Source organism: Liolophura sinensis, chromosome 6 (genome assembly GCF_032854445.1).
Source record: "Liolophura sinensis isolate JHLJ2023 chromosome 6, CUHK_Ljap_v2, whole genome shotgun sequence".
NCBI classification, from domain to species: Eukaryota; Metazoa; Mollusca; class Polyplacophora; order Chitonida; family Chitonidae; genus Liolophura; species Liolophura sinensis.
Window position 1 is genome coordinate 28,285,505 of NC_088300.1, and position 27,755 is coordinate 28,313,259.

Sequence of the window (27,755 nt, forward strand, 5' to 3'; positions counted from 1 at the left end):
CGATGATACAATCTCAGATGGCGGGTAGAAAATTTAAGTTAATTATTAGTAAATACTGATGTAAAAAAAAAACTACCCAGAAAGGTAATGTTAAGCTCTTTCTTCAAAACATGACTTTGTAAAAGTTACCACTAAGACTTCGTCCCACTGACATGTGTTTTATGCCGTTCTGAGGTTTAGAGTTGTGGTGTGGTATTGTTGTTGTTGTTATACTTATGTGACGATGGCACTGGTGCACTAACATCGGTAGCAAAGTTCAGGCAATTCAGCTGTGGCAGAGATGGGTAAAAAAAAAACCATAAATATTTTATAAACGCGACCAGGAGCATTTAAAGCTGTTCAAACATGCATGAAAACTTAATTTACTTACGTGTGAAAAAGCATGACAGAATGAGTGTTCTGCAGCGCGTACGTACGCGGGTTTCAAAATGACAGAAATAGAAAGGGTAAATGACAAATCACCCAGTGCGAGGGATTAAGGCAGACAACACTTTGATGAAGAAGGTGAATCAGATATATCAGATGGTTGATGTAATGCGAGGCATGAAGATTGAATGGTTCTGAATCGTTTTGACTTGACCTGTGTTACTTGTGATTAGAGGCCTACCAAACTCTGACATTTCTGTTTCGAAACCTAGAGTGGTTTCAGTTAGTTTTTAGCAACAGATTCTGTGCTATATCCAGAAAGTGCAGATCCAAAATAATGATAAATAATAAAAGAGTGTGTTTCACTTGACATGCAGCAATATTTCAGACTACAAAGATACATGTATTTAATGTGTTCCTTATTTGTGTGATATCATTAACATGGTGCTATATGCAGTTTTTTAGTGTCAGAGTGACAGCGACATCCCAGTGCTAAATAGTGTCACCACATTATGGCATGATGGTTAGGGTGTGTGCGTCTCTTTTAACAGATGGCAGTATTCATGTTTAGGTTAAATGACCACCAGAAAATCATTAGTTTTGTAACATTTGACTACAAAACCCTTCGACAGAAATTATTAAAAATGTTACCCAATAACATTGTTATTCTTACTAGTCTGCTTTTTTCTTTACCTGGCGTCAAATCTTAGAATATTTACTGGTCAGTCATATTGACCTCTTTTGTTTCTGATGAAGGTCATATGCTGATATCAACTTTATTATATTGGTCCTTCTACCTCCATGGGCAGAATTCATGTACATTGATGTTGAATCAACTTAAAACTTACAACAACAGAGTCAAACTACAAATTAAAATACAGCTTCTGTAAGCATACTAGTTTATGGATCATTTGGGCTGATTTTTATTCAGGATACAGCACTCTGGGTTGTCAGTAATTTAATGTTGCATTTTTTTTGTTACTATGGCCATGTAATAAAAAAATTTATATCCAAAACTTGGAAATGTCAAATTTGAAATATTTAATGAATCATCAGTCAATTCTGATGACATGAAAGTTTTTATAGTAATTACATGTTCATATGGATGTATTTCAGGACCAGAAACAATGTAATGTGATATCATTTCAGTTGTCTCCATTCTTACATGCCAATATTTGACAACTCCAAGCTTTGTTTAGGGAAGATGCAGGCAATTATTACACTAGAGCTGCAGACAGCAGCTGATGGACTGGATGTTTTTCTCTGAGATTACATGTCTAAGGGGTGAACGTTCATAATAATGTGGACCGATTGGTTTTTATCATGTAAACTCTGCTTTATCTAAAGTTTGGTATGTAAATCTTAATGATGCAAGATAAGGCCTTAAAAAGATACTTTAATGTCAACACTCAAGTTTTTCTGATCAGAAATTAATTAAACTTCACAAAAAACAACTTGATCTCGTTGGAATCAAGCAAAATGTGCTCACTCAAAAATTTGAAACATTAGGTGAAATATAGTACATGTCTATAGTGGCAAAAAACAGTCGAGCCACATGTTCGGATGTAAAACTGTAATACTGACACTGGCTCAAAATCCCAACACAAATAGTAGTTTTAATAATTATACAAGTTTGTACAAACTTGAAGAGACATGATAGTATCCAAGTTGGTTAACTGAGGTAAAATAATCTAATATATATGAAAGAACAGTGATTGTTGGAAATAACCCAATTTTCTTCCAAAACGGGACTGATTACAGTTATAGCACATAGAAAATTATGCGGCAGAACAAATTAAAAGTACAGTCTGAATCCAAGTCCATTCTGCTCAAAAACTTTCTATATTAAATGATTTTTGTTTTTAAGATTCAGCTGATTGACCAAAAAATACCAATAAACACCTTGATGTGCAAGAAATTCCAACTATTTAAATGGTGCAGTGATAGATCTGTATGGTTTTTAAATAGTGTATCCAAGACTTATTACAATGTGTAGTTTAGTGTCCTGTAATATTTTACAAGATATTAGATCAACTTTACCTCTCTGTTACAGTCTATCCTTAGAAATTCAGTGGTTGAGTGAAGAGTAACTCTTACAGGCTTTTGATTTGGTGAAATATCCAGTTTCTGTGCGTACTGCCTTTCGTGGACACGTGTAACAAAAACTGTGTTTAGGTACACATCCCCGATAGCTAATACATGTAACTTTGCATGACCATGCAACTGAGATATGAACAGGCTAAATTTCCTCATGCCTTGAGGTTACCAATGTTCCCACCAGCCATGTTGCATCCTGATTTGTAGCTGCCTTTTGTTGCACAGATTACCATGTGATCGGGTTTCTTTAAAGAACCTCATCATATGACTGGGTCAGATAGTTTAATTGACAGTCATATGATTGACCCATGTTAAGTTGTGTGTATAGAGTTTGCTACTAACTGTTAATCAATATATGTTTTTGTATATCATTTGCATGATTTGTTCAGAATAGGTTTTATTAAAAGACTGCTCATAGTTATTGACCTGGGAATTATCTGAATTGTATAGATAAATTTTACTAATTACATTAATTTATTTTATACATATGGAAATTATCTGCCCTGCCTTTAGTCTTCCAGATTAAAATAACTTGTATTGGTTGGGCATGGACACTTGATACATACATGTATACAAAACGCATTAGTTTTTTGAGAATTAGTGCAGTAAAATGTCTCATACATGTATGGACATGTGCATGTAAGAGTATTATTAAACTTGCAAAAAGAATGGAAAATAACTGTAAATAATGGAAATTCTCATGTGTTTTTGACTGCCCTTGTGACAATACCTTTTGTAAGACAAGAAAATTATGGTAGATAGAATGGGATTTTTTTCGTTTTAACAAAATGATGCATTTAAAGATAAAATACATTCAAAATTAAAAAATTAAAATATTTTCTGGAGACAAGCTCAATGAAAGCATTTCTTTTTGAGTTACAAATGCACTCTTGAACACATGAACAACTTTGTCATTATCTCTGTCTTGTCTCTTAACTGTTACTCCTTAATTGACACTATTTTCCCCCTGTTTTCAGATCCAGAACCTGCACAGTTATGTCCAAAACTTCCAACAAGATGAATCTTCCTACCCTTTTTCCTTGTGGGTCCAAAGTGAATGTCCCACAAATGGGTTCCGATGAGGGACTCAACCTTGTGAAGCCCAAGACTCTCCCTCCCTTTCTAAATACGCTGGGAAATAAAAGTGGTCCAGTTAGCAGGAATTACATTAAGAAGATCAGCACTGACATTGTCTTCAGTGAAGATGTTGTCAGGGACAGATGTTTTCACATGTTGCCTTACGATGAAAAATACTTTTATGAAGCCCTTGATCTTAGTACTCTTATATCTGTACCTAATAAAAGTCATATTCCACTAAGCCGTCACAACAGCCGATTGCCCTTGTCCAGACATATGCCATGCCATCTGACGAAAACTCCAACCCATCTAAAACCTATGTCCCATAAAAAGTGTTTGAAAATTGACGACACTGAGAGTAAACTGTCGGAGGGGAGATCCACAAAACTGGGTGGGGGGAAAGACACGCCCCAGAGGTCCCCAGTCTTCATGACGGAGAGTGAGGGCAGCGGGGATGAGGACAAAGACGCCAAATCAACCACCAAACCTGACACTGACAGTAAGCATGGGTGGGATGCCTATCTGATGTCAATGCTAAGTTCTAGTACTGCCCACTGGATTGTGCACAAGAGGATGTCCCCGTGTGAGGAGCAAAGCACTCTGAACAGCTTACTGCTGAAGTGGCATGGACAGCCAGAGCACACAGACCTGATCAGGGAGGACATGAGTGAGGAGTTTGACCTTGCTAGCCCACATGATAAAATACAGAAAAAACCCTGGAAAAAAAGTGAAGCCAAGTAAGCAACACTCTTATTCTGAACCATTTCTTCTAAAAGTTAAAAAAAAGAAAAATTGTCTTTCAGAAACAAGCTATCATGCAATATGTTCTGCACCCTGAAATTGATTTCATTAAGAAGTCGTTTCAGAAAATTCAAATGATACTTTTTATGGCAACACTTTAATTTTACTGATGGGAAATAAATTAACTTCACTAAAAACTCTCAAGTGGCCCAATAAGTCTTGTGAATCAGTCAGAATCAGGCAAACTGTCTCTTGCAAAAAGCTTAACGTAGTGGAATTCAGTGCATATGTTTACAAAAAATGTTTATATTCCTATTTGAAATCATTGCATTGGCAGCATAAGAGAACAAAGTACTTCTAGTGTGTTTTGATGATTTTGAGAAAAAAAATATTAATGACTCGACAAGAAATTCCAGATACACATGTAATATATGCTGATACAACTCGTAATATAAGGATACAATTATTTTGAGACAAAAGCTCTTAAGTCACACTAAAATATGTGTGTAACTATATACCATTAACATTCATACATAGGCCATGACAAAGAGAACTTTTTGTCCATACTACGTGTATAATTGTAACTGAAGCCAGAAATTGTTGGACTACTGCAACTGATGAAGTTTCCTTGTCCCGTACAAACGTGTTCATAAATAACAATGTTAAAGATATTAGTACCATATGGACTTTTGTGCCAGAGTTTTGATTTGTTATCAGTTTAACCTACCTTATAACTGACTTGTCTTGATGCTCCGCAGTGTCTGACAAGTCTTAACCGAGAGACCACAAGTCAGTTTTTGAGGTCTACCTGGTCTCATGGATAATTAAAACCTATCCTCCACACGATTGTTGCAGTTCAGAATCTATAATAAGACTGATGATTGGCTTATGCATGAATTTCATTTCATGCTTGACTGTCCTCATAATGGCTGGCCTTTAATTACGCCGTCTTCTTGCGTGGTGTGCAATATTTGCAAATTCAGAATAATCACGCATTTTTATTATGGACAGGAAGAGCGAGGGGGAGAGAATAATACATTGGATCCTGCTGTTATTTTGATGTCAATTTAGTACCACTTCACATTTAAAATTTCATTGCTCATGTTTTTACCTATGACGACAATGCTACCTGTAGTCAAACATCACTTTTATTGTCTACCACATTCAGCACTTACAAAAGTAGCTGATGATTGAGATCGTTCATGCACATTTATACATGATAGTTAATCTGCTTGCTTCTTGAGATTTCATGTGTAGGCACATGTTGGTTAACCCGTTAGCTGTCCAGTAGCAGACACTGTGGTTAAGCAGTCTTAAATGACACACAGAGAAGATTAGATATCATCTCTAACTTTACAAAATGTCATAATTCTTCTATTCAGCACAACAGGGAATGTAAATCTGTTTCATATAGCAAATCATTTTTTTAATGCGTACCAGTACAGTACATGCAAATTATTGGGCACTTTGTTCTCTAACTACAACCTTTTTTTTCACCATATTCCAATGCAATTTTTACCACAACGCCTTATTCCACCTTGCTAACATTGAAACAGTGGTTTATGGTTAGGTAGAACTTGTGTGATTAGTCGCAACTACTTCTGGTACAATTTTTTTACTTTGTTCTAAGGTTTGTCACAAGTCCATTGCCTTTTATGTATTAATTGCCTTACTCTAGACGATCATTAAGAATACATGTATAATCGTTGGGCATATTTGAACCAATCCTCAGAAAAGGTCACTTCCCTAACAATGTTAATTTCTTTGAAATTCCTATCTTTCTTTCATTAAGCCACACCAATTAAAGTGTTTGTATTATGGCAAGAATGACTCTTTTCTGAATGTTGGAGGAGGGTATAAAAATAAAATAAAACAGAAAAATCACCTAATTTGTGGGAAATCTGGCTGTCCCAATAATGTTCCTGTTATTACATGTGATTGGATAACCTTGAAAAACCAAAAAATCACACACTCACCCACCCAAAAAAAAAAAAAGAAAAAAAACAAAAAAAAATATTACCTGGCAAAATATAAAGGTAGATTTTCGATTAAATTTTGGTTCCAATTTTTGGTTCCAGAATACAAAAAAAAAATTCCGGCTGACTTACACCATTTTGTTTTATATTTCGCCCCAAGAAGAATTTTTTAGGATGGCCCTATATGATTACTTTGTCAAATCTAGCAGTGTCATTACTTTTTGTCAAGATATTCTACATGTCCATATCTGAATTAGTTTTGCTTAATTTGGTGCTCCCAAGGAAATCAGCTTTCCTACGCACGTACTTCCCCCGTAGTGTATTCTAGATTCATGCCGGTTATGCTTGTATTAATCCTTTCCCGTGTTCCTCAGAGGCTAATAAGAATGTGGACCTGGGTAATGTTGATTCCACAATTTATTGTTGGATATGAATTGCATATTTTGTTGTGTTATACCTTTAATGATAAAGTTGTGGCACGTAAAACGCATGGGCTTTGTTAAGACAAATCTGTTACACTCTTACCTTTTGAGATCATAATCTATCTAACCTTTTAAAGATTGAAATAAGGAAAAAAACAATAAATAAAACTAAAAATGTTTTGGCAATCTCTGCAAGTGCTTTATAGAAAGCCATTTAAAACATGTACATGCATATATCAGTTTATACACCAGCATTGAACCTTCCCATGTTAACAATTTTTCCATACATGGAAGAAGGCTCTGCTCAGGTGCTATATATAAATGTACCTGGGAGTTTAATAAATATGGGCTTGTAGAGGGTCAAGTACATGTACTAACTTCATGGATCACTGCCTGAATATATGTACATGTAATTGTATCCTTTGGTGCATGTACATGGATTTAATTGACTCTTCATGTACATGTACACCTGGCTACATGAACATTTAGATCTACATTTCAGTCTGTAAGACAGAAAGACAGACAGACAGACAGACACAGTCTAAATCAAAGTCTCCTTGGTTTAGGTAATAATCAACAGTGAGTTTGTTGCCAGTCATGTATACTGTCATCACAAAACCAGGCCTAGATTCTTCCTCCATGGTCATGTGACTCATTTGCAATGTGGCGTATCGTCTATGATTCTACTATTATCCTCTTAAAGGGTCGATGGTGCCAAATAGTTTGGGCACCCATTTGCAAAGCTGTCAGCCATTTTCATATGATTAAATAACACAAAGTATGAAAATTTTATCAATTAGGACCCCAAACTTCTGATCCCCAAATTCTTTTGATGGGCTCAAAAATTCTATGGATGAGGCCCTGCTCTTAGTATACAAACAATTATCTCTGTTATCTCAGCTCACTGAATCATCAGACCTGTGCTGTCATTCTCAATACGAAAATGTTTTCTCACCACTATCTCAACCCAACTATAATACAGGAACAGTGAGTCGTCTATGGTTCTGTTTCTGCCGATGTGCATGTACATTAACATACAATAAAACTCAGCTCGAATGCATTCTGACAACACAGTCATCTACAGTTTTGTGATCATTTTGTCACATTTTAGTGCATAGACTCTTGTGTACTTAAATACTGTGGAATTGCATGACCTCCTTTGTAAATTCCATTTATTAACAGTGCAAACACTTGTTTAAAAAACTTAAAACTAACGATAACAAACCTCACCCGTAATTTCTTTGGTAACAATGAGTCATCTGTCATTCTGTGATCCAACCTTCACACTTTGATCATCCAGACATCAAAGTCCTTCTTGTTGTTGCAGTTTCTGTGGTGTCAAGGATGCCTCTGAAAATGTATAATCCCAACAGTTAGTTCAGATCCTGTATCTTTACTAGATGTACCAGAAATAAAAATGCTGGCATACCATCATGAGGCATTCAGACATAATACTTGTGGTATTATGTTACACTGCAATATTCACACAACAAAGCCTGTGTTCTGCCCTGTCAATCGTTCTAGTCTTTCTTTACATGCTGTATCTAGTGAATTATTTAATTGCTCATATGTGTTGTCTTTTTGTCAGTTTGCTGGACAAAGTATATGGGGAGCCTAAACCAGAGGCCAAACGCTTCAGTCTGGTATCCTCCAGTGACCTGAACATCGCGCCTGAAGGTAGGAGGAAAGAGTCCATGGGACAAACGGATATGACCGTGCCAAGCAAAGGGGTAGACCCTTACTCTGAGGATAATGCTGCACCGTTTTACAGACAACCTGCAGGTGTCCGACGACAGAAGAAACATCAGGACAGAGAAAATGCTGGTACGAATCCTATTGCCCATGAATCAAATGCTCCATACACATATGTTAATAACTCAATATGTTATTGTGGTGTTACCTATTATTAAAAATATAAATATTACTTCAACCAGTATAAAATATCAACATTGCCATCTCTGTCTGTGTAAAAAATATGGTATTTTCCCTAAAAATTTGCCAGAAAAAATCCTATTTCAGAGGCAAATAAAAGCCTAAAATATCCCTTTATTAGTTTTTTTTCGAACAGTGAATATTTTATTTGCCAACTCCATATGTCCTGTAAAGAACGTATAATTTCATGAAATTTTTTACCAACTTGTGTTGTATTGCTTATGTATAAAAGTGCACTATAGTTAATTATAATTATCTAGTTCACCTCGATCAGATTTAATGTAGTCCAGAATTAAAAACAGTGCATGCTCTTCCTGTTGCACCTGTGGCGATGGTCCCATGCTGTTTTAATCAGGGAATTATGCGATGTCAATTTAATACCAATCACAGCTGATACAACGTCAATGTATACATGAGCAGTTGATGTATTTTGTGACAAAGTTGTTCAATCTCTATCATTTTCACACCTCCGTGGCTCAAATTATATACATTATTCAATTGTACTTGAATAATGCATATTCATTGCCTAAGTGGCCATTGTACTAGTGTACTATTATGTATTCTGGTGTGGCTGTGAAATGCTAAGGCAATTAATTTAATCTCCTTGATGTACCTATGCTTCACACACCTCCCGCTGTGTGAAGATAAATTCTGTTTCTACATGTACATATGTTTGGCTACATGTGTATGTAGTTTACAAGCTCACTGTTACAGGTATCTGCATACACCTTCAGTAATCTGCCAGTGGTGAATCTGCCTTGAGGCATTTGGCTCCTGGATAGCATGATGCATGTAGTATTCACATGTAGTTCATCTACACAGAATTATGAAATCGTCCCTGTTTTTATAGCCTTTTTTAAATTAAAGATTGTGACATACGTACATGATCTATCTGAATAATCAAATCCATTGTTATTCTTAAATACCCAGTTCATATATAATTGGGAGACGTGCAATATGGGATTTAATTATGTTTCAAGCCTTTGTTGCATTTTTTTATGTTTTGAAACCATACACACTTAAATACCTGCAATATTCCATAATTCTCTGTATAATTAAAATAACTTCCTGCACAGTACCTTGACTGTGCTAAGTTTATAAGTTCACTTAATACAGTTAATCTTATAATTTTGTTCTAATGAAGCATAACATTTTTATTTTATTAGAGCATAGATGCTATTCTGATATCCCGTGTTGTTTAAACTATTGTCTTTTAGTCTTACAGTACATGTGTGTGTTATCTTAAATACATGTATATGATTTTGTGATAAAGTGCAAAACACAAGTTAGAATAGGCATGGGTTCAATCCCAGCCTTGGAATGAATGAATGAATGGTTATGGCTTAATGCCACATTGGCAGCCTGGCCTTGGACAGGGAATTTTACATGCTGGAAAGTGGGTGTTTTTGCCTTGGCTCTCCTGTTCCTTCCCACCATAAACTGACAGCTGTCATAGATATATGTAAATGAAAATTTTTTTATTTGATTTGATTACTGTTTTACACCATACTTAAGAATGTTCAGATACATAAATGCTGTTGTTGGCATTAGCCAGCTGATCATATACATGTAATTTGTGTAGTTCTTTCAGGTAGAGTCATTGGAAATACGTTTTAATACTATGTTGTAGTTGGCATTAACTCTACTGCTCGTGATATAGAGGTGACAAGTTTTAAGCCACCCTCACCAGTGACCCTTAGGGATGTCATCCACCCTAAAGTCACAAGCAACACTCTCTATGAGACAGACAACCTCTTCCAGCAGGAATGGCTGACAGGTGATCACTCTTTTTTTCAGGGTGGGGAGTTTTTTTATCTTTAAATCCATTCATAAGACCCTTAAGAGTTCAGTGAATGAATGAATCTTGACTATGACATAACACCACTTTGGCTGTATTGGTGAACAAGTAGGTCAATTAAGTGACTCCATCTAACACTGGCTAATGGCCGAGTCACAGAAAGTTTGTCAGTTGCTAAGGAGAAGTGGTGGGCTTTCATGCTTCCTCTACCCATTAGCCATATTATTATGAAAAGAAATATTCTGTTGAATACTATGCAAACATTAGTGAGACCAGTTTATCCATTATTCTGCAGGAAGTCTGCCATACTGCTACATCCATGTATATATGAAATTAAGAAATATTGTATTTACTTTGCTTTATATCATCCAAAATTCCACAAAACTTCAATGTCTTTGTGTCACCCTATTCTGACAAAATTAACATGGAAGAGATAGGGGAAAATAGGAGAAAACTGGAAATGAGATGGCCTGAAGTTAAATTCTGTCCAAACCTATGCTCAACAATGAACGTGGACTTACATAAATTGTTATTTTTATGCATTAATCATTGCCAGGTGTTCAGCAGATTTCCTGTAAATCAGGGCCAAGTAAAACAAAGATCATGATGGCCAGTGACAACATGTATGAGAAGAAACTGCAGACTACTTTTCCACGGGACCCTGAATCCTGGTATCCTGACAAACATGAGGAAAAAGGCAGGAAAAAACTGGCGCCTCAAAGGGTACCAAGGAAGGAAAAGGGCATGCACAAGTGGAAAGCCCTGCCAGAGCCCATTGATGTGAGTCATAAAGCATTTAAGGCTTGATAATATGAACCCTCATGAAACCATTCTAAACATGTTTAAGAGCTAAATTCATTATTAAGATATTGGGTACTGAGTACATGTACATGCCATGAGTGTGATATTTTTGGATGTGATTCATTATTAAATATTATGAAATAACTTGTGTAAATAAATGTTGATTGACTGACAAAACATGAAATGCTACAAAGAAAATATAATCCCTGTGATTACCTCACCTGTAATGAGTTTGGTTGAACTTTGATGTTATTTATAGTTATGATTTGTTTTTTAAATCAGGACACAGCCGACGTCATTAAGATTATCTCCCCTGATTATGACCCGGACTTGAGAGGTTCTCCAGACCCTATCGCCAGAAAAAACACAAAACAAAACATGTCTATGCTCAAAATATGTTAGTATCGCCTTCATGAACAGAAGACTTTGTTGAAGTATGTCTTCTTTTCTAGCAAAATTTTGAAGATACTTGTTTCCTTGGGTCTGCAGTTTTATACCATTTATGAGTTTAATTAAAGATATATATACATATCAAAACTTGCCCAGGAAATTTTTTCTGTTCAATTATAAAAAAATTAGTTGGATTGACCCAATCTAGCAAAACCAACTTGAAAAATGACTCTTACAATGTGAAGCAGACGACATATCTCACATCATTATGACATCATTTTAGAAGGGATTATTTCGTAGCTTCTTATAAAAATGTTGTGAATAGACTTTCTTTGCAAGTTATCATCTTTTTAATGTTTCTATAAGTGTAACTGTTGTTCAAAGATGTTATCGTATCTTGGGCAGCACCAGAAAGGATGGTAACCTTATTCAGTTAAATTCGCAAGTATTCAAAATGTTTTAAATAGAAGACTGATATTTTACACAAATCATTTGATTGAAAATTTTGTTTGTTTTGGTGAAATAATTTTAAAATGTTGAAAACATGAAAATGTCGTCAGACACAGGAATAAGGTATACGGTACCACATTCTTGATGCCTCTCTGTCTGATGTAAATTTCAGTCTTTCGATATTAAATTTGTTGCTGTTTTAATACTATTTTACCTGTGATGCTGAAATTTTTGTGAAAGGTGTCTAATATCTATTAAATAATGGATATGATATATCATAAATGTTACATTAAAATATTTTGAGTAATTTAGAATTTTTCTCTGGCCCTAAATAATATGCCTACAAATAAATAAGCCATGTTTCTAATTGTTAATGAATGTTTGTTTACTGCAAACTAGTGGATGAGTGGCAATCTCAGTGGCACTTGGCTGGGCAGTACGCTGACAGTACCCCAGATGATCTGATACACGACATGGCTGACATTCAGCCTCATGTACGCCTCAAGGCTGTGGCCACTGTCACCAAAGCCGTGACCTATCGACCCCCACAGGAGCCGGGGATTCAGATAGAGGCTGAGAGAGGCAAGCTGGACCCTGTATCTGAACTGCCTATAAAGATCTTCAAAGCTTTAGAATACCTGCTGGATGATAAACACAGGCAGGTGAAGAGGGCTGCAGCCATAGCTCTCTTCTCCCTGAATAAACCTAATCCTCAGGTAAGACAGTCAGCAGAAAAAACACAAACTGGAAATCTTACACTCTACAATATTTAACCTCAAAATGCACAGGGTGTGGCAAGGTTCCAACCTATGTAAAATCTGCTGTGTTGGTCAGTTGGCAAGTTGCCCAGAATCTAGAAGACTAGAAGATAAATTAATCTTTATTTTGATAGCTTTGATGTGTTAGAAAATGTAATTTAATATTCAACAAAGTAGCAATATTTTTTTTTGCAAAATTTGATTTTGTTAGAATAGAAATAAAGGTTTGTTTTTGCAGTGCAATGCAGAAATAAGGCAAAAATCAAACCTTTATGCTCAGTTTGCCCTCATTTGTGGTTTGCAGGTCACATTTGCTTATTGTAGGGAAATAACTAAATATACACCTGTTCAGGCAGCTTGAAGTCCCAGGTACAAGTCTGGAAAGCACATGTACATGTAGTGTTGCACACAAATGATATAAAGTAGGAGACGTTCATAAAACAGTCCTGGAATTTTGTTGTTATTCCAGGAGTTTCATGATCCCTTATCATGGTTCCAAATTCTCTATTCAGTTTATAGCAAACAAATTTCTAATGTTGTTGCAGTAGCATGTAGAATTGAATTGATCTGTGGAAATGCTTTATATATTCATAGTTGCTATGTTCAATGATTGCTGTATATCACAATGTGCACAAAACACTCTCAGTTTTACCATGACGACCAGCACTAAAGGCTTTACTTTGCCATGGCCATACATGTAGGTGCTTGTAATATTAAGGGGACTTTGTTTAAGTGGAAAACTTTTCTCTGGGTTTCCAGTTATGGTGTTTTCAAATAATTATGTAACTGACTTCCCTAAAATTCTAACATTTTTTCTAAAAACATGAGAGGAAATGCTCAGATGCTGTAGTTCATAAATGCACACCAGGCATACACCAGTCACAGTGTACAATACACCTTGTACTTTGGCTGTTCCCTTGTTCTGAACATCAAAACAATGCCAGTTTTAAAGCCTTGTGTTTGACCAGACTTAAGTTGGAATCTGGGTAACTTGCTGATAAGACAGATGCTTTAACCCCTCGGCGACTGGATTGTTGTCATGATCATTCCCCTCCCCCCCCCCTCAAAAAAAGAACTCAAAAGAGAAAAAATAAAAGTGAAAACTTTAACTTACATGAGTGTGTTGGCTGGCCAGTGTTGTGTTCATTGACAGTATCCCAGGGTGTAGTGTGGTAGAAACGAGGGGGAGGTCAGCTGGAGACTGATTGATTTTACCTTTCTGTACTTCCCTCTATTGTCAAGACGTGTACCTATTGTCTGTAGGTGGCAGCTGCCTCTCATTTAGCTCTTCCTCGACTGTCACCAACCCGAGACAGGTTTACTTAGATACCATCTCTAAGAATGCTGCTTACACTCATTATTAATGTTGGGATGTAAAATCAATAGTTGTCATATTGTTCTCATTGTCAAGACTATAGTACCCATAGATCAGTTTGGTCGAAGACTTCTTAAAATTTGAGCCTCCTCCGAGGTCATTGCTCACAGCAGTTTTACGTCACAGTCACTGGGCGATATAGAGGCTGTATTCTTGTGCATGGTGTTGGTGTTTATATAATTGTGATATTGATTTTTTTGAAGGCTTGCTAGAAAAGACTTAGCACTACTGGCTGTTTTTGAGGAATTGTAAGTCAGAAACTCCAGTTAGAAGGTTCCAACTTTTGTGGAAGAAGTGTTTAAGAGTAGAATGAGCCATTTTTTGCATACATGTTTATACTAAAGGACAAGTTGTACCAGTTTTTATTGCTTTACATTTGAGATGAGCTACTTTTGTTATTTTATACAATGACAGTTTTTAAGGAAAGTGATGTTTTTATGTGGTGCAAGTTTTACTGGGTGACTTCCCAGATCAAATGATTCATTCAATATGGTTTTTACCCCACAATACCAAAAGTAGTTGGGTGATAATACTGGTTTATGACTCTATAGCCTGTTTAAGAAACAGACTGCATCCAGCGGGCCTTTTGTGTGTCATGTAAGTGACAGTTGATGCCCCTGCCCACTAAAGGTTAAAGGATGAATTGTTTGGGTTTATTGCACTGTGGGAAATGGGCTAATGATGTGCACAGTTCAGGCGTGTCGTTATAGACTTCCCTACCTATATAGCTACAGAACTGTCATGTATGGTATGACCTTACAGGTTTGGATTGTGGGTCTTGGGTTTCTGCTGTTAGCCAGTATTGTGGCTGTCGTCAGGGTTATAAAGACATCAACGACCATAAGTATGAATGGCTTTCAGATAATTAGCTAAGAGCCAAGATATGCATTTAATATCTGTTCTCTGCCATGTGCATGTCAGAGCATGCAAATATAAATAGCTTTTTCAATAACCATTATTTCCATACAGATTGATAGTTCATTTACGTTTTTTTTTTGGTAAAATCGTCAGCTTTTATACATGTATACATGTAAGTGAAATTATCTTGTATGAAGCAATATAAAATGGTGACCAAATATAAAAGTGTCACTTGGAAACGAAGAATTGTTTCATGTGAGATACATACAGTTACATGTACATGTACATGTTAGCAACCACGCTACGTTTTCACCTCAATCTGTCAATATGTATTACAAGTGTCAGTTCATCATTAATCATTTCCTCCAGGTAATGTATTAAAATTAACCATAATTCACTTTACTATAGGTTTATCCTTTTATTTTGACTATGTAAGTATGTGTTATTGAGTCAGTCCTTAACTTCAGTCACGCATTGAAATCCATGCGACTTTAACAAGGGCTCTATGATGTATTGCCAAAAGTCTATTAGCAACATCTGTCAGTTTATATACATGTACTGTCTACTTTATAAATCCACATGTACATTGATATATTCTTGATAGGTTATAAGTACATCTTTATCTTTAAGTGTAAGCTTGAGCCTGGGCAGATATCCCACTTCTTACAGTTGTGTGTGAATGAACAGTGTTTATTGAGATTGTTTTGCGTTGCTTTCTGCCTTTGTCAGGATGGAGGAAATGATGTATGAAATGAAAGTGTCAGAACAAACTGAGAATCAGAGTGTGTTCTGCATTTGTCACTGGATAATATATTTGCGGAGAAGCTTTGAATACTTTTTATGATTTTTTGGGCCTTTTTTTGTGGTCCAGATGGTTACTGTCAAATGAAATCTTCTGCTGTCTGCTTGATTGTCTGTTTGTGCACAACAATGTGTTATCTAGTCTGAGCCATATCTAAGAAACAATTTCTGGCTTAAGGTTTTGTGAGCAACTGTTCTTAGCCAAATCTCACAAATGATTCTGGTCACTGGTTTATGCAGACAATCTTGTCTATAAAGCCATATCTCAGAAATGATTGCTAATTCACACGGGAAGTCTCCTTTAAGCAATATCATGAAAACAATTGCTGTTATGCTGTAATGAGGTTATGTTGCCCCAGTCTCAAAAATCTCAAAATGCATGACTGATTCATCCAGGTACAGGTATGTTGTCTAAATTAATCTTGTCTAAGCCTATCTCAAAAATTATTTCTGGTCCATGAGCCCTGGTGATATCTCAGAATAGGTTGCCCCTTCATCTTGTCTGAACTATATCTTAAAATGATTTGTCCTCCACCACTGTGGACGGTCTTATTCTGTCCATCTCTCTTTGTAGTTGCGAGTAAAAGTCTTTATTTCTTTTGCTGTGACCTTCATATGTATTGTATGTACACAATGTAGGCCTGTCCACCTGTGTATGTATTTGTAACATGACTACTTTTAGGGAATCTTACTTTTATTTTGTTATCTTGATTAGAATCCTGAAAGCACCAGGCAATAGCAGGTGTTTTGTGTGGTAGAAATGGGTGAAAGCTCTTGACAAAGTCAGCGTATGATCTATCTGTTGTGAAATGAAAAATGACAAATAAGTTGTGAAATTTAGGAAAAGCGAAAAAAATTCAAATTCAAGATTATTATTATTATACAGTAAATTACTTTTTGTTTGCACTTGAGACTGAAAAGAGACAAAAAAAAAGCAAACAAAAAAAAAACAAAATAAAGAAGATTAGTATGTCGAAACTAGATTTATAGATATTTGTTTCAAGAGTATTTTTTGTTGAAAATTACTTGCACATTTTTCTCCTCAATTATCTGTAAAAGATGCCTAGTTGACTGATGTTTGTTTTTTTGTATTTGTTTTCAAGGCTGAAGAGATCATGAGAGAAGCGTTAAAGGGGGACAACTCCGTTGACCGTTGGGCTGCAGCTCAATGCCTTGCCCACTATGGTGTGTGTGATCCTGTTGTAGTAGGGGAGTTAATCCAGCAGCTGCTCGCCACTGAGGATTCCATCAAACATGAACGGGCAATAGGGCTTCTGGCAAAAGTCAGCTCAGATTCTGTAAGCTACAAAATATAGTAACTTGTTCATATTTTATCTGTTTTTGTAACACTTCCAAACCATAAATATTTTGATAATCCTCATCATTGCATACCTTCAATGACAGGTTCTATGTTTGTCAAAACTTATGCTATCATTCAGATGATGGATAAGGCAAATAATGTATAATCTGGAAAGATAAATATATTTATGAAAAAATGTCTAAAAATGCAGAAGTCAGAAGAGTTATCTCGAGCAGACATCTGTTTTTCAGACTTGATTTGTAGTCAGTAGTAAGACTGGCAAGAATGTTATCGGAGGCCTCAGATTTGAACCATGTGTTGAGATGCTGGCATGTGATTGTCATGTTTCTAACTTTAGCTCCCCTTCACTATTTTAGTGGCTGGTTATGTTTTCCAGCTGATTTTTTGTCCACAGTGACAATTCCTAAATGTTAGTGGAGGCATTGTTGACCCATGAGTTTCAGTCTCCAGTGGCTGTGTGAGACAAGCTGTGGAAAGGTGAAAGATACTTGCCTGGATAAAGACAGTTATATCAATAGTTGGTTGACTCTGGTTTGATGGTTGGGGATAGAGTTAGACTGAGGTGCTATATGGATCTATTAACAGAGACCACATGTAGGAAAGGTTGGCACCCTGCACAGTTACTGCCCCTTTGTTTTCACAGATGCTGGTTCACTCTATGGTGGCAGAACATCTCAACAGTAGCAGCTGGAGACATAAAGTCATTGCCTGCAAGGTCTTTCCCACCCTACACTCCAACATCAACAAGGTATTTAGCCTGTCATAATTTGTTTCACACTTTTAAAACTGTAGTTTAAAGTAATCTGTGTATGCCAGCCCTTGGCTAAAAAAAAAAAAATAAAAAAAATTAAATTAAAATAATAATAATAAGTAAGGAAGTAAATAAAAGAAAAAAATGTACTGCCCATTGGATAGTTATTATCAGAACTCCCCTCTTTCGCATTTATTTGTTCCAACTGATTGTTGCTCTTTTTTAACAATTTTTTTTTTTGTAAATTGCACTAGTTTAGTGGTAACACAGTTGGGGCTTTGTACATTAATAAAATGTCCTATGTGATCAATCTTTTATATTTTTTTTTCTCTTTCTTAAACTTTTTTCCCCATAGACTACATGTAAGATTTGATTTGGGTCCACAGTTAGTACCTTGGAATTTGATGAATTGGATAGAAGTCATTTTTTTATAACCTTTGCTTTTGGTCATAACTGTAGCGTATGGTAACTTTCTAGTGCTGTAAGGTGTAGCTTAAAATACTTGTGTTTGTGTACATATGTTTCCTAGAGACCAACATTAATCAGTTGCCACATGAGAAGGCCCCCTAATTCATCTGTAAACAATCTGTCACACGGCTTATTGCCTACTTTTATTTGTCTTGTGATACGCTCAGCCACAAACCTTGATCCTGATTCATCTACCTCATGGGGCCACTATGAGTTTTTATGTGAAGTTTAATTGTTTTTTTTTTGTTTTTTTTTTTGAACAACTTAAGTATTCATTTTACAGTTTACTTACCAAACTTGCTGTAAAGTGAAATGCAGTAATTACAAAAAGCGAGGTGAAACCTTGTCATAGTGGCTAACGGTATATGATAAAGGGAGGTAAATAGTGATGAATGATATGGTGGCTATGTCATCGATGACAGCTGAGTATTGTATGGAGACGAGTGTAGCTCAGCCTCCTGACGTAAGACTGGCATCTTGTCCAGTGTCTGTCATGGAGACAAATGGCATAGTCTGCTGCTGGAGGGCCTTCGCTTAACATTTGCCAGTTGAGCTTATTTTCAGTGTTGCTTTTCTAATTACACAGCACTGTTACTAAGATGGGTTTTCACATCTGACAAACGTGTTGATAGATGTTTTACAGGTGTGGGTTCTTACCTCCTGTGAATGACTTTGTCAGAACAGGTGATCCAAAGAAATAATGACACTTTTGTAAGATGTAAAACATTCTCAGCTTCTCTGTTAAAAAACTAATCACTTTTTATTGCTTGAGAAATATATAAATGCTGTCAAGCGATTTCCCATTGTAGACTTAACTGTGCAGGAGTTCATTTATTTTTCTAATTTTGAAGAAAAAAGGAAAAAAATAATTGTCACAGAAATACTTTTTTCTTGCTTTAAATTATTCCCTTTAAAGTGGCTTTTTCACGTCTGTGATTAAAACACGATGGCAGTCTTATCAAATAATAATCGATGTTAAACTTTTTGTCATCTGTTTTGCATGATGTCGCAGACCAGTGTTTTGTATTTTATAGCCCGATGGCTAGAGTACTGCCTGTGGGTTGGATGTTACACTACAGCATAAAAAGCCTTCAATGCCAATTGTAATAGTTGGAGATTGAATTCTGGCTGCTACGCCCGCATTGGTTATTACATTATAATAGGAGATGGATTTTCTTATAAGAGCCATCTCCCCGTGTTAATGGGTGGAGAATGGAAAAGGCAGCAGACCTAAAACTATGGTATTATTTGCCAAGCTGCACATCAACATTAATTGAACAAAAGGATGACAGGCTCGTTATAACATGGCCGGGGGGGGGGGGGGGAGGGGGGGAAACATTGTGCCAGTCTGTTGTCTTGTCATGTTGTAATGAGGGTGCTGTCAGGCTGTCATAGCCAGGCTTAGGACTGCAGTCTCACCCCATCTCTCCTCCCCCTCTCCGCACCTTCCCTATTGGCCCTTCCAGCCACCGGGCTCTGTTTAACTCACAGACGGTTAGCCTCCTTACTTTTCCTGGGGAGGATAATTATATTTTTCTTGTCTCAGAATTGCACCAAATTTTGTAATAGATTGATTCAAAGACAGTAATATTATATGTTTATTCAGCATTGCTTATCAATTTAAACTTGCTACACTCCTCTCATATTTCCTTTAAATAAGTAAAATTTACTTGTAAACTTCTAAAGCTTTAAGGAAGTTTGTTTATATTGCTTGTGTCCCAAACACCTCTCCTCAGGCTTCTGCTGTACTTAGCTGTGTTCTACTTTACTTCATAGCTGTACTTGTGACACTCATGCTGGCTTCCTCTCTGGTTGTAAGAATTACGGTGTGTCAGCAACCTGCAGATGGTCGTGGATTTTCTTTAGTATGGCTAAAAAAAACAATCAAATAAAAACTTGTAAATAAATAAATAAAGATACCAGTGACATGAGTAGTGTATCAATAAGGTGTGACATGTAATTGTGGTAATTTCATTATCAGTGTGCATATTCTTCGCCTCCCTTCTAAACACACTCACACAACGCTAACAACGCTAACCATGACAGCTGGATTGTATCTACATGATCTTTATACCTAGTCTCGGAAAAATTAACAGTGGTAATTTCATCTGGTTTAGGATTTAGGACATTTTCATTGTGGCAGTTCTCTTGTGTGAGTCAGCAGCACACATGTTCCCCACAGTGGCACACTGACGGCTCTACAAGCCTTTTGCCTGATGTACAATCCACCTGAGAGCAAATCTCACACACTTTCATCTCGGAACTTAGGCCCTGAAGTAAGACCTAAGGCTTTGGTCTGTTGTACAGATGCTTTAAGCAGTACAAATTCTCCAGATACTTATGCCCACATCACTCTCATCCCTGACTCCTACATTGAGTTTGGGCTGCAGCCAGCTGTACACCAGCCCTCCTCATAGCATGAGTTATTATGGCTAAAGACATGGTTTATGATGTAACTGTTATATCATTTCTGCCAGCCTTTTACAATCCTCCCAGGCACTTAAATGTATTTAAGGTGGTAAACAGTGGGTAATTAATCTCCATCGTCTCAGTTGTATTTTTCAGCTGAGTGTTCTATCTATCAACTAATAAACCCACTGCTCCGGGTTTAAATAATAAAGAAAACAATTTTAGAGTTAATAAAAATTTTCTGAGAAATTCTTTCGATGTAAATGTATAATTGATCGAGATGTTTCCAATTTTTTAAAAATTTATTGATTTTTTTGAGTGGGAAGTATTTTGTCCATTATTTAATAGTTCTTCTACTTTACAGACAATTATGAGAGAAGTTTATAGTTAACTATTTTATTTGACATTATATGATGGTCTTTTGATTCTTTAATCGATTACATGTCTTAATGAAGACATATGTCTCAATTTTCAATACCCATGTGATGTTCCTATGACTACAAGTGTTAATATCTACGAACAAGTCAGTATACAGGGAATAAATATCATATTATGCAGACTGCACAAGAATAAATGTTTATCGTCTTCAGTTGATGTATTATAATTTGATAGCATAATGTACATGCTTGTTGATAGACGTCAAGAATGCCAGAGTGTGTTAGCGTCTTATTGTATATATTCTGTTTCTGTGCAATCCAGCTGGGATAACATGTATGTGCTGGAATAGTTATTAAACCATTTCTGTCTCTCACTGCTTATTTGGGGGTTTATAGTTTCACAATATGACCCAAACCCTCTTAATGTGGGTAATAAGTTTAATATTTTTTCTTCGAAGGAGATAACTTTTGGGTGCACATCTTGTTGTACAGCTCTGAAATATCCCCTCATTATAGTGTGTGTTCTGTGTGTCAGGACATATCCCAGAAATTGGCCAACCTGATGTGGAATGACTGGAATAAGGAAGTGAGATCAGCAGCTGCTCAGGCCCTGGGGAAGACAGGTCATGGTAAGATTGTGCACGATCACCTCTGTGAGAAGATACTTCACGGGCCAGAGAGGATGAGGGTGGAAGCCATTGCACGTGTGGGACAGTTGGGTGAGAAAGATGTTGTACTATACAGCTGGTTAAATACTATGACAAGTGCTATAACACCTGATATTAATTAGTGCGCGAAAGGTTAATTTCCTGTTGAAGAGATTTTATGCAATAAAACATTTATAAAAACTTGGTGTAATAGTAGGATTTTAATATCTAAATCCAAAGGGGGAATTTTTGTTTTTTTGACCTTTCCGTTTAATTTTTATGTACATATGAGTTAGTGAAGTATGGTGTGAGATTTTTTTTTTTTTAACCATGAAACGAAAGAAAAAGAATATGAATGCACACTATTATCAGTTGTCCTAATAATGATATTAAAGTGACCCAAGTACCAGCATTTAAACCTGAAACCTACAATGTACATGTAACTGGCATGGCTAGGGTTAAAAGAAAAATCACTCATTTGGGGATTGTCATTAGGTGCTTGGCACAATATAGTATATACTGTATGGAAAACAGTGTTGACGGACTGAGAGAGTATGTCTAGCTGCATGGCCCTTCAGTGAAAACTGTCATGTGAACACATGGTTTGCTGTATGCATGTTGGTTAGGTGTAATATCCTGATAATCAATGATTCCAATAACAACAATATAATCTGCAAACAATCTGCAAATGGTTACATTGAACAACGGTTAACTTATCTCTCAGTTTAAATAAGTAGTGAGGTGATTAGAATAGCTGTTACGCTGGTTTCATAACAAAGGGTTTTGAATATACAAAAAAAAAAAAAAAAACAGTTATAACCATGCATATACCATTCTGGAGACAATAAAAACACAATGTTAGTAAATGGACCTCTAAATTTGACTTAATACTGATGTTCTGTTTAACAAATGGCAACAAATCAATATGAAAAGAATCTTTGGCTTTTAAAAAGAAAGGAAATTTGAATTTCTAGAAGTAATGTCAAACTAAATGTTAACAGTGCCACCTTGTGTAAAGAAATGTAAAACCTAATGTTAATCGTGAGTTTTAGGACTGTTGTATGACAATGATTTCCTGACAATAGATCAGATCGGCTGTCACTTGTGTTGAGTGTTGTTGGCTATGCAGATTTAATTAAGAAACTTACAAGCTGACTGAGAAAACAACTCTTCACAGATCTGTTTAAACATCTGGAGTTTAATCAGTTCTGTCTTATTCATGGCAAATGTGTGCGGTCATACTAAGCCAAAAAAAACAAAGAAACAAAATCATTACAGTTACAGCTACAACTGTTGACAGTAGTGACAAACACTATTTACACCTTTGAAGTATCATATCTCTTTCTGTTGCCAGGCATCATGACAGCTCGTCTGTTGCAACCTTTTCTCCAGTGTTTTGATGACCCTTACATATCTGTGAGGTCTGAGGCATGTGTGACAGCAGGACAAATACAGATCAAAGAACCCGCTGTCATCAAGAAGCTGATCTACCGAGCTACCTATGACACGACATGGAAGGTCAAGGCAATGGCTGTGCACAGTAAGCCTTGATACATATCTCATTCCGATTTACAACTACAACAGGAAAAAACTTCAAGTGACTTTTAAAATATATACCTATTTTGGATTTAGATTGTTTCTTTATTTGAAACTTGCAAAGTTTTTCCATTTTAATACACATCTATTAGTATGAATAGCTTTATACAGTGTTTAGTTGAAGTTTTCTCACGTTTCTAGAGTCAAGTAAACCATGTTCATTTTGAAAAGATTGCTTCCTTTGTCATTCCTCACATACAAAATCAAATCTCTTGAAATTCCAATTTACATACATGTTAATTTGTTCCTTGAGGTTGGACATGCTCTACACCATATATAGGAACTGATGAAAAGTACAGAACAAGCTTTCTAATGAAGGCAGTTATTTTCACTCAAAGGTTCTTAGAAATTTCAGTATAAAGATTAGGCCTAAAGTACATACTTTTAATGATGGTCTGGTCAGTTATGTTGACTGTGTTCCTGCAGCTCTGGGCAGGATAGGCGTGGCTTCCCCTGAGGTTAAGGCTTGTCTGTTGTGGGCACTAAGATATGAGGAGAAGGAGGGTGTGAGAGCTGAGGCTTGTCACTCTCTAATTGTCCTTGGGGCGGAGGCAGTTGACAGCGATGATGTAATTGATGCTCTTCAGGAGAGGCTGCTGGTGGAAACCAGTGAACTGGTCAGGCAGTAAGTAGCTTATGACAACTGGCAAATAAAACATTAATAAGGAAAATTTGCTGTGTATGAAATGAAACACTAATGCATTGAATATGCCCGTGGATTTGGTTTTGATTTAAGTTTTGCAAAGCTTTGATATCTGCAAGTCATGACACAAGACTTTTTTGATTTTTTTCAAAATCATTTTCTCACAGTGTTACATCTCTCGATTTGAACAGGTGTAGTTTAAACTTCTATGAGGCATAAGCCTTCCAGATGATTTGGACATAAAATATTCACCGTGTACTTAAAATTAAATTACCCAGCCCAATTTCTGTCTTTGCATTCATAGGCAAATCACAGATGCCTTGAAGATGGTTGGTATCAATGCCTTGGATGATGTGGACATGGTGGCAGACATCAAAGATGCCGTCAGGAAGCTGTGTACCTGTTCTAACATTGCGGCACAGATAGCTGGGTATGAAGCTGAGGAAGACAAGGCCCGTAACAAATCACGGATGATCCAGTTGCCTAAAGAAATACCTGGATCACAAGAAGACACTAACGTAAGCTTTTCTTAGATTCTCTTTACAATATCTTGATTGTTCCATTGTCCAACCAAGAAGTCAGACATACAATGTACCTGTACCACAGGAATTGCTTCAGGTAAGCTTCTCATAGATTCTCTTTATGTTTATTGATTCATTTTTCAGCCAATGGGGACAAAGTCATGGTGTCACTCAAAGCATCATTGTGTCATTTATTGTTACATTCCTAGCTTGCCTTCTCTGGTTTGTTCACTATGAAGTATGTGCTAATAATTACTAGAATATCCGGTGTACTCACAGCTATATACACATAAGGTCTGAAGGTGAACATGTCTGGTCCTAACCACATTAGGCATCGAAGTTAATACGTTATCTCGTTCCATTTGAAATGGCTTTCATTGCTCAAATTGATGACCTAGGTGTCAAGGGTGCCTAAGTTCAGATCATTTTGTCAGCTAAACCAAAAGAATCCCTTCCTCTCTGAATTGTCTGTGAGCTGACATAAGGGGGTTTGTCAGGCCCCAAGGAAAGGTGAGCCACCTCATGTCCTCCACCCACGGACTGTCCCATGAACAAAGAACTCACATATTAATGAAATACTTGTATTCTTGAGAATGTCCTAAAAGACAAATCAAAAATTAATTATAATTCATTGTAACAACATGTAACTTGATTGTTTTACAGGAGCTGGAAAAATCGAGAGCATCTCCACCAGATAAGATTTGGAAGCGGTTGAAAAAGCGTGCATCTACCCCGATACCAGTACCTCCATCTCGTCCAGTCAGTCAGGGCAACAGAAGCTCAAAGGCTTCCACCCCCCGAGGTCTCCCGTGAGAACACCATGGGTACCCCAATTGTGGACCAAGGAACTGCAAGATGTGGCTGATGAAGGATGACAGGATTGTGTCCACGCCTGACACAGGCTTTGGCCCCCAATCCTCACCAGGCACCAAGACAGGACAACCAGGGTCGCCAGTGGCCTGTCTACAGAAGGCACGCAGACTTCAATGAGTCTCTCCGGGAGGCTGCTCAAAAGTGCAGACCTCATAGAGTGTGTTGATAATCTGAACAGAGACCAGGTCCAAGGGGATTATGCCGAGGAGATGGATCACCCCTAAAGTGGCTGAGGAACTGGATTGTCCTGAAAGGGCTGTAAAGATGCCATTATCTGTGTACATGGAAGATGGTGCTACATTGGGGCAGAGTCACAAGAGGAACATGTCCCGAAGCCAGGTGTATCCTTCCAGACAGAGGGAGTCAGTCACAGTGATCCCTCTGCCTGTGAAGTGGCAGAAGTCATGCACAGAACTCCATCCACACACGCCTCACAAGTACCAGTACAAGCTGGCTAAACTTGCTTCTGGTACTCCAAAAGGGACAGATGAAGTACCCAGCCGCTCCTCCAGTCGCCGCAAATTGGTCAGCAGGGAGGTCCAAAGGGAGAGAGACAGGGTGCAGATGGGGGCTCAGCACAGTTACAATGGTCTTGATGTCCGCTACAGCATCCTGGTTGGTCACCTGGACAATGTGGACAATGCTTACCAGGGCCCTGTCATACAGCAGGCGGTGCTTAGCAAGAGCACAGGGTTTGAGGTGTCTCCGGTGGACATGAAGTCAGTATCCACTGCTGGAGAAATGCTGGCGGATGGATCACACACAAACACAGAGTAGCTGCAAGTAAACCGATATGTGCTGAGAACAAAGTGATGTAATGCTTCTGTGGATTTTTTGGTTTTTTTTTATTAAATTAATTATTAGGTAAAAATTATAAAATAATTAAGGTTTGCTTCTTTATAAAAGGAAACATTGTATGTATCTATACAGCTAACTGTATCTGCTCAGTGGCACTGAAACAGAATAATATAAGAAATAACTTATTTATAAAATTTATAAAGGATATTTTGATATTTTTAAACTATACTTGGTTTGGCTGCTTACATGATAATAATATACTAAAGCACAATCTGTGATAGTTATTGTTTGTACCCATTTCCATTTGTTAAATTATATAACATTTTATCTAATGTCAGTGTTTGGTTGGTTTCTTTGTATAAGTGATTAAACATTAGTGCTTTATTGTACATTTTCCCTTTTCCACTTTGAAAAAGTACGTTTCTGCGTGCTATAGCAGTATACTGTGCCACCTTTGTTACCATTGCCTATTGCTACTTTTTTCTCTGCTCACTGCCAGCTTTCAACGAACAAATTCGCATCCACATCAATGTAAGTATTAAATATATGGACCATGCAGCTGTTTCCTCTCCTCTGGGCACCTTTAACGAACAAATTTCGACTCCACTTCCGTTTAACTATTTTCTCAGTTCATTTTTAAACGAACAACTTTCAACTTTCAATTAGCAACTTTCTTATTCACTTTGTTTCAATTTATGTTATATTAGGTATCTGCAATTGTAATTGTCGGAAATACCCCGGCTTGTTTGTATAGTAAAATCGGTTTTTGGGAGGCGCATTCGACATTTTTGACGAATGCCCCCTGTTCAGCCTTGTTTCAGCTGAAAGAAGCCCCTTTAATCACAAGAATCTCTGATACTTTGGTGTTGATAAACTAGTTCAAGTTGCGGCCAATGATGCCAACGATGTAGGGAGTTTTGCGTTAGTGTATCGGTGCATGTTTCGTTTTCTTTTTGTGTTGTTAAAAAAAAAAAAAAAAAAGACGAAGGATTTTTCAAGTGAAACGTCAGTCCATGCGTTGCACGTTTATCTTTATGGCACTTCTGAAAAACAAAGGCCATTTGTTTGGTGTGGTTGTTGTTTGTTATAGTAATGGTGTTTGTCTGAGGGCGATATATATAGTCTGAATCGTCATGTCATCACGGTGGGTAATGAGGAATAATGGCACCTACCCGTGTGTGGTATGGAGGCAGACTCGTTTTAACTACTGAAGTATACCTACAGGCCTTCTTGGTTAACTGTTCAGCTTCAATTGTGTTGTCTCCCACTTCTCAAAAGAAACAGTACAGTGCTTTCCACAGCTCTGGAGCACAATGCTGCACATTTCGCAGACGCGCAGATGCTAACTTTGGCTATTACCATCCATCCGCGAGGCCAATCTTCTCACACATTCCTGTCCACGCACGATCTGTCATCTTGGTTAGGCCCTGCTACCCCATTATTATTAAACCCATCGATCATAAACACCCATCCGTCTTTTGTACGAACAAGAATTTGAATACTAATTCC

At 36.9% G+C, this 27,755-nt stretch overlaps 1 protein-coding gene across 1 annotated transcript; it reads left to right on the forward strand.

The window, feature by feature from the left end:
- Nucleotides 1–26,395, forward strand: LOC135467069 (HEAT repeat-containing protein 4-like). The gene is made up of 15 exons (XM_064744829.1): nucleotides 1–84; nucleotides 3,441–4,277; nucleotides 8,268–8,503; nucleotides 10,242–10,388; nucleotides 10,966–11,189; nucleotides 11,493–11,607; nucleotides 12,450–12,766; nucleotides 16,946–17,140; nucleotides 17,807–17,911; nucleotides 21,704–21,887; nucleotides 23,170–23,355; nucleotides 23,838–24,036; nucleotides 24,359–24,572; nucleotides 25,239–25,384; nucleotides 25,622–26,395. Exons 2-15 carry the CDS (start codon nucleotides 3,460–3,462, stop codon nucleotides 26,223–26,225), a joined length of 3,690 nt encoding a protein of 1,229 aa, XP_064600899.1. The 5' UTR covers nucleotides 1–84; nucleotides 3,441–3,459; the 3' UTR covers nucleotides 26,226–26,395.
- Nucleotides 26,396–27,755: the final 1,360 nt, after the last annotated feature.

Coding starts and splice junctions, on each gene's coding strand:
- LOC135467069 (XM_064744829.1), top strand. CDS start 3,460: ATGTCCAAAACTTCCAACAAGATGAATCTTCCTACCCTTTTTCCTTGT. Junction 4,278..8,267: donor TGGAAAAAAAGTGAAGCCAA/GTAAGCAACACT, acceptor TCTTTTTGTCAG/TTTGCTGGACAAAGTATATG. Junction 23,356..23,837: donor CAAGGCAATGGCTGTGCACA/GTAAGCCTTGAT, acceptor GTGTTCCTGCAG/CTCTGGGCAGGATAGGCGTG.